Source organism: Eptatretus burgeri, chromosome 5 (genome assembly GCF_056783735.1).
Source record: "Eptatretus burgeri isolate ZD-2024b chromosome 5, Ebu_testis_v1, whole genome shotgun sequence".
Taxonomy (NCBI): domain Eukaryota; kingdom Metazoa; phylum Chordata; class Myxini; order Myxiniformes; family Myxinidae; genus Eptatretus; species Eptatretus burgeri.
In genome coordinates this window covers 115,402,202-115,412,201 of record NC_140965.1, presented here as the reverse complement: position 1 = coordinate 115,412,201, position 10,000 = coordinate 115,402,202, and the positions used below count along the sequence as shown (strand labels likewise).

General features: G+C 49.6%; 1 protein-coding gene across 1 annotated transcript in view; it reads left to right on the top strand.

Annotated features, from left to right (window-relative positions):
* Positions 1–1,957: 1,957 nt before the first annotated feature.
* Positions 1,958–10,000, top strand: part of PRDM8 (PR/SET domain 8) — a 9,186-nt gene continuing 1,143 nt past the window's right edge. Inside the window, exons 1-4 of the mRNA XM_085883451.1 lie at positions 1,958–2,166; positions 7,342–7,591; positions 8,938–9,181; positions 9,284–10,000. The exon at positions 9,284–10,000 is cut by the window's right edge and continues 1,143 nt beyond it. Coding sequence (XP_085739577.1) covers positions 7,370–7,591; positions 8,938–9,181; positions 9,284–10,000 — 1,183 coding nt within the window. The 5' untranslated portion in view covers positions 1,958–2,166; positions 7,342–7,369. The remainder of the gene's footprint in view (positions 2,167–7,341; positions 7,592–8,937; positions 9,182–9,283) is intronic.

Here is a 10,000-nt window from a genome sequence, read left to right as displayed (position 1 = left end):
TGTCTTGAGCTCGTTTATCTAGTTTCTCCAACTTTTTTGAACGAATATATAGATATTAAATATGAATGAAATGAGGTTTTTGAAAATTCAAACGATGACAGTTTGTATTCCCAACTGAATTTTTCTCAAAGTATGCACAGTACATGGACCCAGCATCATCAGAGTGGACCAGGATAGCAGCTCAACAGAAGGAACAGTAGACGTGGCTCGTCGCACCTGTCTCTTGGGCCTTGCTGATCCCCATATTCGGTCACATTGTTACTCTGAGGTCAAACTGTGGGTGCAACGAGCCATCCCCTGGGACGCTGCATGTAGCTAATGACATGCAAGTCTCTTCTTATACCCGCAAATTGTTCTTTGGAATTGATACACCAATCGTTCAATAAATATCCTCTAACAACTCCTAGTTGCATCTAATGTAATATATTGGAATTTTTTTTTTTTTGGTCGTCCAACCACACATGTTAGAGTGTTCATTTGAGCGACGATTTCTGCTCACCTGGTTCTCTACTCGTAACTCGCGAGCGTCTATTTATTTATTAGAAATAATAAAATAGTCTAAAGAAGAATATAGAAGTGAATGATAGGCGATGCCCCTCCGAGGTTTGGACTCCTTAGGTTTTGGCCTCGGAAGAGCGAGGGAAATGCCCCCATCGTACGCATCGGCTTTGGCTCGTTGGCAACAACACATGGGTCTCTAGAGGGGGTAGTGGTGCTGGAGAGAGAGAGAGAGAGAGAGAGAGAGAGAGAGAGAGAGAGAGAGAGAGGTAGAGAGAGAGAGAGAGAGAGAGAGAGAGAGAGAGACAGAGAAAGAGAGAGAGAGAGAAAGAGAGAGAGAGAGAGAGAGAGAGAGAGAGAGAGAGAGAGAGAGAGAGAGAGAGAGAGAGAGAGAGAGAGAGAGAGAGAGAGAGAGAGAGAGAGAGAGAGAGAGAGAGAGAGAGAGAGAGAGAGAGAGAGAGAGAGAGAGAGAGAGAGAGAGAGAGAGAGAGAGAGAGAGAGAGAGAGAGAGAGAGAGAGAGAGAGAGAGAGAGAGAGAGAGAGAGAGAGAGAGAGAGAGAGAGAGAGAGAGAGAGAGAGAGAGAGAGAGAGAGAGAGAGAGAGAGAGAGAGAGAGAGAGAGAGAGAGAGAGAGAGAGAGAGAGAGAGAGAGAGAGAGAGAGAGAGAGAGAGAGAGAGAGAGAGAGAGAGAGAGAGAGAGAGAGAGAGAGAGAGAGAGAGAGAGAGAGAGAGAGAGAGAGAGAGAGAGAGAGAGAGAGAGAGAGAGAGAGAGAGAGAGAGAGAGAGAGAGAGAGAGAGAGAGAGAGAGAGAGAGAGAGAGAGAGAGAGAGAGAGAGAGAGAGAGAGAGAGAGAGAGAGAGAGAGAGAGAGAGAGAGAGAGAGAGAGAGAGAGAGAGAGAGAGAGAGAGAGAGAGAGAGAGAGAGAGAGAGAGAGAGAGAGAGAGAGAGAGAGAGAGAGAGAGAGAGAGAGAGAGAGAGAGAGAGAGAGAGAGAGAGAGAGAGAGAGAGAGAGAGAGAGAGAGAGAGAGAGAGAGAGAGAGAGAGAGAGAGAGAGACGGGGGAGAGAGAGAGAGACGGGGAGAGAGAGAGAGAGAGAGAGGGCGAGAGAGACGGGGCGAGAGAGACGGGGGGCGAGAGAGACGGGGGCGAGAGAGACGGGGGCGAGAGAGACGGGGGCGAGAGAGACGGGGGCGAGAGAGAGAGAGAGAGAGAGAGAGAGAGAGAGAGAGAGAGAGAGAGAGAGAGAGAGAGAGAGAGAGAGAGAGAGAGAGAGAGAGAGAGAGAGAGAGAGAGAGAGAGAGAGAGAGAGAGAGAGAGAGAGATATATATATATATATATATATATATATATATATATATATATATATATATATATATATATATATATATATATATATATATATATATATATATATATGACGTGGATGGAGGGAGTCAGTTGGAAGAAGAGATAGAGTGAGAGATGGGTGGAGTGGAGGGCGGTCGCAAGCGAAGCGACATCGGTCTCGCCTCTGGAGCGTCGCTGCGACGACCTGATTCGGGTAAATCTCGCAACTGTTTCCCTTAAGCCACGCTTCCGACCCCCCACATCGATGTGATTGCACGCCATCGGGGACACCGCCGGGCAGCTGTTCTTGCAGGGCTCGGTGCCGCGCTCTGTGCCTGCGAGGTAAGCACCGGAGAGAGTCGATCCCGTTCGCGTGGACAGTTCGAGAGAACCGGGACACGTTCAGAGCATGAATGATGATGACCTCATCGGGCCCATATGGACGGATAGCCCCGACGACGCACTTTTAGGCGGCGGTCCGCTTTTGCTGACCTCGACGGCGATCGTCAGGTGTGGGAGAGCAAACGTACCCGAGGATCGAGGCACGTGTGCAAGCCCACGTGCACGGATCTCCCCCATCGCACGCGCGTACGACATCGCCGATCCCGCGACTCGAGCATGGCCGACGATGTTCCGGCGCATCTTGTTACCGCTAGCGGCATTGCAATGGTGTAGAAACGCGAACCGATTGAAACCTTTAACCTGGACGCAACACCATCGTCTCCGAAAAACGACGGGCCGCGTCGCACGAAAACTTTCACGCGCTCGGCAAGAGATCGCTCGATCCGCGATCTCTGCTCCGCTCGGGAAGATGTTTTTCAATCGCTGGATCTTCATATTCGAGTTGCGGGTCAAAACGGCGCGACGGACACTTTCGGTGCCGTGGCATACGGTCACGGCGTGGTGCGCAATATTCGGTCTTTAAAGCTCGAGTTGCGTCTCTTTAGTCCTTATAAGGACACGTCAAACTTGTACCGGAGCAGGTGGAGGGACAGGTAAGACGGGGCTCCACGTTTTCACGATTTGCCCGGAACTTGAATCGAGCGCAAGACCCTGTTCACCCTGGCAGCACGACTGGACCCACTCGCATTGTCGCTGCTTTTCCCTGCGGCTCTGCGCGACAGCTGCGCGGCGTTAACGCGACAATCTGTCGCTCCGTCGGAACGGCTCCGACGCCTCCTCCTCGCCGTCGTCGTCGCACAACACCAACGGCCATAACGTTGGGAAACACACACACTCAGGCTGTTACACCTATTCCTATTCGAACAGGGCTATTATTTCAATGGGTTCGTCCCTCTGGTCTCGTTTATTGGTTGCGACGAGGTTGACGACGCAAGTGCGCGACGAGCTCGAACCCACCTTCGGGACGCGATGGAAGGGTCGCATGTGTCGTGCACCTGATCTCGTGATCAACACCTCGTTGACACATGGCGGCTCCCCCTAGTGGAGGAGCATTAATCAGTGTGCGATGATAAACTGTCAATCAGGGTGAACACAACAAACACGACGGTTAAGTGTGTGTGTGTGTGTGTGTGTGTGTGTGTGTGTGTGTGTGTGTGTGTGTGTGTGTGTGTGTGTGTGTGTGTGTGTGTGTGTGTGTGTGTGTGCGTGCGTGTGTGTGTGTGTGTGTGGTTTTCGGCAGTCATGTCATTCTGCAGATGAAGAAGTGACACAATCTGACAGTTCGCCCATTATATGGGCATTCGGTGACACGTGACGTGGCTGTGATTAAATTCCCAAATCCCCAATCAACCGCGGACACGGAAAAGGGGAAATGGCACTCTTTGGTGTTTGTACGTACTCATGTCTGGACTGTATTTGTCAAGGACAATGAATCGAGTGCTGTCCACAAAGTGCAAACGTACAAGTTGTGAGCCAACGACAAGTTTTATTGTGACGACAAATCACCAAATGATGATGATTTACAAACACGTGGCAAAGTCACCTCGAACAGATTGCGTTTTCTCACTTGGGCTTCCCCGATGCAGGATCGATGGAGTACGGCGATCTTACCTGTGTGCGCAGTCTCGTCTGCCTTGGATTCCCCATGCGACTGCAGCTCTCAGATTGGTACTTCACAATCAGTACCAATGGTGTTGCATCGCAAAGTGTGACGCACTTAAGATGAACGTAAAGCCGGATGTCCCGTCTGCTTGCATTCGTTGAAAATAAGTTATAGTGGTGGTGGTGGAGATCGTGGTAGTGGCAGTAGTCGTGCTACTGATGGCTGGTGGTCGTGGTCGTCGTAATAAAGGACTGTTCTCGATCGAAAGTCGTGGCACATTTTCCTGTGTTTTGCGCATGACGTAACCCGCAACACATTAACCGGCACCACGTCAACCCGCACCACGTTAACCCGCACCACGTGAACCCACACCACGTTAACTCACATCAGGTTAACCCGCACCACGTCAACCCGCACCACGTTAACTCACACCAGTTAACCCGCACCACGTGAACCCACACCAGGTTAATCCGCTCCACGTTACCCGCACCATGTTAACCCGCACCACGTTAACCGTCACCACGTTAACCGGCACCACGTTAACTCGCACCACGTTAACCGGCACCACGTTAACCCACATCATGTTACTCGCAACACGTTCATCCACACCATGTTACTCACACCATGTTACTCACACCAGGTTAACCCGCACCACGTTAACCCACACCATGTTACTCACACCACGTTACCCACACTGTTCCCCGTGTGCCCCACCGCGTCCACGCCACTCGGCGCGGTTTACGGGATAGCTATCATTTAGGCGCACCGCCATCATATTAGCGGTAATTAAACACCAACGCTGCTTGTAATTACGGTCTCGATGGAAAATGCCGAATTATGCAAATCACAGACCGTAGAAGAAAAGGCATACGTTTTACCTGTTCCTTCATCACACCTGTGATAAAATAAAGTGATACATACCTTCAACAACGAACTTACCTGTGAACACTGTGTGGTCATGACAACACACACACACACACAATACACTCACACGCACTCACAACACACTTACAACACACTCACACACACACATACAACACACTCACACACACACACGCACTCACACTCACAGACACACATACTCACACACACACACGCACTCACACACCCACATACACACACACACACTCACACTCACACTCACCGGCACTCACAACACACACATACTCACACACCCAGATACACACACACACTCTCTCTCACACACAATACACTCACACGCACTCACAACACACAAGACAGTCACACGGACTCACAACACACACTCACTCGCACTCACAGACACACATACTCATACACACCCACACACACAACACACACACACTCTCTCTCACACACACACACACACACACACACACACACACACACACACACACACACACACACACACACACACACACACACACACTCACTCGCACTGACAGACACACACACTCCCTCGCACTAACAACACACACACACTCGGACTCACTCACACTAACAACCCGCACACACACGCGCACTCTCACACACACGCACGACACACTCACACACTCAGTCGCATTCAGACACGCACACAACACACAAACTCACGAGCACTCACAGACACACATACAATACACACACACACACACACACACACACACACACACACACACACACACACACACACACACACACACACACACACACTCATTTGCACTCACAACACACACACACACTCGCACTCACTCACACTAACAACATGCACACTCACAACACATACACACGCACTCACACTCACACACATGCACTCGCACACACACTCACATTCACAGACACACATACACACACACACACACAACACACACACGCACTCGCAGTCGCACATACACACACACACACACACACACACACAACACACACACACACACACACACACACTCGCACTCTCACACACACGCACTCAGTCGCACACACACTCGCACTCACAACACACATACACACACTCACTCACATTCACAGACACATATACACACACACACACACACAACACACTCGCACTCGTGCACACACACCCTTACACACACTCACAACACACAATCGTACTCACAGACACACACACACGCACTCGCACTCACACCCACAGACACACATACTCACACACACATGCACTCACACACCCATATAAACACACCTCAAAACACACACACTCGCACTCACAGACACACACACACGCACTCACTCACTCGCACTCACAACACACAAAAATACGCACAGGCACACATAAACACACACACACTCACACACACAAATCATCGAGTCTCAGCGACGATGGAACTTCAAGTCGGAAACGTGAAAACGCCCAAATCCCGTCCGCTCGGAAATCAAACTTCTTCTTCTTCGGTTCATTTCGAACCTTATGACCTTTGGATCAAATTATTAATTTGTTTTCTCCATAATTCTCATCATAAAAGTTTGTTGAAAATTTGATAAAAACTCAAATGGTAAAAAGTAACGAGCCGGACAGACAGACAGACACGTGAGTGCAAAAGGCGATGTCGAGCTGTGCGGAGGACGGGCTCACCACTCAGTCTCTCAATGCACCAAAGGAAGTGTGAACATCACAACTCGGTGACTACTGTGTCATGTGACCTTGTGTGTGTGAGTGCGAGTGCGAGTGCGAGTGCGAGAGAGAGAGAGAGTGTGAGTGTGTGTGTGTGTGTGTGAGAGTATGTGTGTGAGTGAGTGTGAGAGTGTATGTGTGTGTATGAGAGAGTGTATGTGGGTGTGAGTGTGTGTGTATGTATGTGTGTGTGTGTGTGTGTGTTGTGAGTGTGTGTGTGTGTGTGTGTGTGTGTGTGTGTGTGTGTGTGTGTGTGTGAGAGTGTATGTGGGTGTGTGAGTGTGTGTATGTATGTATGTGTAAGAGAGAGAGAGTGTGTGTGTGTGTGTGTGTGTGTGTGTGTATGTATGTTGTGAGTGTGTGTGTGTGTGTGTGTGTGTGTGTGTGTGTGTGTGTGTGTGTGTATGTATGTTGTGAGTGTGCGTGTGTGTGTGGGTGAGAGAGGGTGTATGTGCGTGTGTGAGTGTGTGTGTGTGTATGTATGTGTAAGAGTGTGTGTGTGTGTGTGTGTGTGTGTGTGTGTGTGTGTGTGTGTGTGTGTGTGTATCTGTGTGTGTGTGTGTGTATGTGTGTATGTGTGTATCTGTGTGAGAGTGTGTGTATGTGTGTGCGTGTAAAATATCAAACTTCCACCCTCTGTAGTTTCAATCTGTCCGCATCTCACTTGCTCTCGTGGGGAAAACGAGGTCGATTCGCGAATGATCGACGGATCTTTCACTTTGTTCGTTCACATGAAGGAGGAAAGATCGGTGAGCCAGTCCGGTCTCAGCACTGATCACGTGCCCGGGTAAACACAACACCGATATTCAGGGCAATGTGACTTGGACAGTTGAAACGTTTACATTTCAATTTCATACATGTCCCGTACCTAACGGTACATGACATGTACCGCATTCATATATGTACATGTCCATACTTTGAACCGAAGGTCTTTGGCTTGCCCGTCAACCGGGCAGATGGATCTGCAGGAGGCCAGCACCAAGGGAACGTGGGAGGCAGAGACCCGTGCGGTCCACCAGCGTCTCACGGACATCTTCACCAGTGTGTTCACCACCTGTGACATCCCCGAGCACGCCACACTCGGTCCTTGCCGCTTGTCGGGCGCCTCGTTCCTCGACACCATTGCGTTCATCGCCCTCAAGACCGCCGATCGTCGAACTGCGCCCTATGCCATCAGGGTAAGCGGCAATGCACCACACCGAAGGTCCGATGATCTCATTGATGTTTATTCATCGATGGCAGCTACGATCAAAAACACACACACACACACACACACACACACACACACACACACACACACACACACACACACACACATATATATATATATATATATATATATATATATATATATATATATATATATATATATATCGTCCAACAGGGATGGTGCAGCACTTGCCTTGGAGCTGTCCAGTCTCAGTTGGATTCCCGACTATAAACTGTCAGTCAATTCACTGCTTCAGAGAAGTCCCTCAGGTGAACATTGAGCCAGGTGTCCCGCCTGCCACCATAAGTGAGTGAACGTTAAAAGACCATGTGGAGTCTTTCATGAAGAATAAGAATGAGTTCTTACAAATAATTTTAATAAACTACAAATTCCTGCTCTGGATGCTTCTGGGAAGACAACGGTAAACCACCCAAGTGTGATCTTTGTCCATGAGAATGCTTCAGCAGCAGCAAATCTCCCGGAGAGTCATCGACCTATTGCATATGATCAAAGCCTCGGTGCATGTTGGACTGTTGAGAGTTGGGTATCTCATTTGGTCCCTCTTTGGATGCCTCATCGTACCATGTACGGTACGATTGTGAAACCACTTGGTTGAGGTACAGGGTGACCACAAAAAATACAGCGGTACCGACCTGATCTCCAATGACTTCCTCCATAATGACGATATCCTCTTACCTTTCGCAGGTGTGTAAAGCAGAGTTCATGTATCATCCGCAGATGTCGATTTAATCAAGATGGACACGTTTTTTTTGTTTTTCAACATGCTGTGGACAAAAAAAAAAAAAAAATTTAAAGTCGAAATCCATCTGAGAACAAAAATCCTTCAACAGGATTCAAAGCGACTTCAGGGCTGGATGCTAACGGGAAACACCTGCTGATGAAGGTCACAACCCATCGATGATCTCAAAACAGCAATAACTGATGAAATCCATTCAATCACCGCAGCCGAATGTGTCGGAGTAATAAACAATTATTCCTCTCTAATCCAAATGTGTCTGCATCGTAGAGACTGACATCTCGAGCATGTACTCTAACCTTAATCAAATCAAATACATGAAAGATTCCCATCTGAAACTTCCCTTTGTGAACATGCATCGAGTGAAGCAAATGCATACCCAAAGAAAGTCATTAAATAAATAAATAAATGATTGTTAAATTGCATGGATACCGATTTTTTTTCGTGTTCACCCTTTGTTTTAATATCAATATCTTGTCCTTAAGGTGCACAGAAATCAAGGCAAATATATTGGATTTCAGGCCACGGTTCCTCCTGTCTTCCATACCTGCCTACAGGTGGACACAGCGGGGACCACTGGCAGCCCAGGCTCGGCGACGAGGGACAGCCTAGCGTGGCTTCGGCTTGTGCAGCCTGCTCGAGAACGGCTCGAGCAGAACCTGGAAGCATACCTCAAGAGCGGGCAACTCTTCTACCGCTCTGTGCGTAAGATCATACGGGACGAAGAGCTGCTCGTGTGGTACGACAAGGAGCTGGCACAACTACTGCGGCTACATGACGTGCCTTTGAGCAGGACCAATGGTAACGTCCGTGCACGTCCTTCCTGCAGATGGTTTTAAATGTTATTGGGCTGATGTCAAGGTGACCAGTCGGTACCCGCTTCCTACCCCCTACCTGAATCAGGCACAGAAAGCTACAGGTGTGGAGAGTGCCAGCAAGCCTTCCAGTACGAGTTCCCATACACAGCACACACTCGCATCCTGTGTCCGAAGCGGCACGACCTTTCCTCCCTGTACGACAATCTGCGTCTCCTCTGTTGCCGAGACTCACGCCCGTTTCACGAGTCCGCGGCTCTCACCGAGTTCACCGTCACTCCACGGAGAGCCACAAACTTCCATAGACTTGCACACGACCTGGAGCAATGTTGTGCGCCTCTTCTTGGGACGGGCTCCCGAGAAGGTTGTGCACGTCGAGACAAGCTTGGGAAGAGCAAAGGCACAAGTGTGGGTGAGAGGGCGGACGTCAATGCCGTGGGCTCGGAAGATCTGGTCGCGGAGAGCGTGGACATGGCGATGGAAGTGCATGGGGACAACGTGAGCACAGGTGAGGGAATTGCGTCGAAGCGCAGCGCCTTCACCGAAGTGCGCAAGACGAGTGGAGGGCACCAAGAAGATGACACGATCACCTTCCCGGCTTCCCGTGCACCCACAACCGCCGGATACCCATTCACCCAAAGTCTCAAACCGCAAGGAATTTCTGCTGCCGAAGGAGACGTAGCTGGGAGTGCATTCACATCTCTGTTTAAGGCTAATTCCGGTCGCAGAAGCGCTTTCACACAACCAGTTCGACCCTATCCGCAGGTAAGCCTCGCACCTGCTTCCACAACATCAAAATCGGACC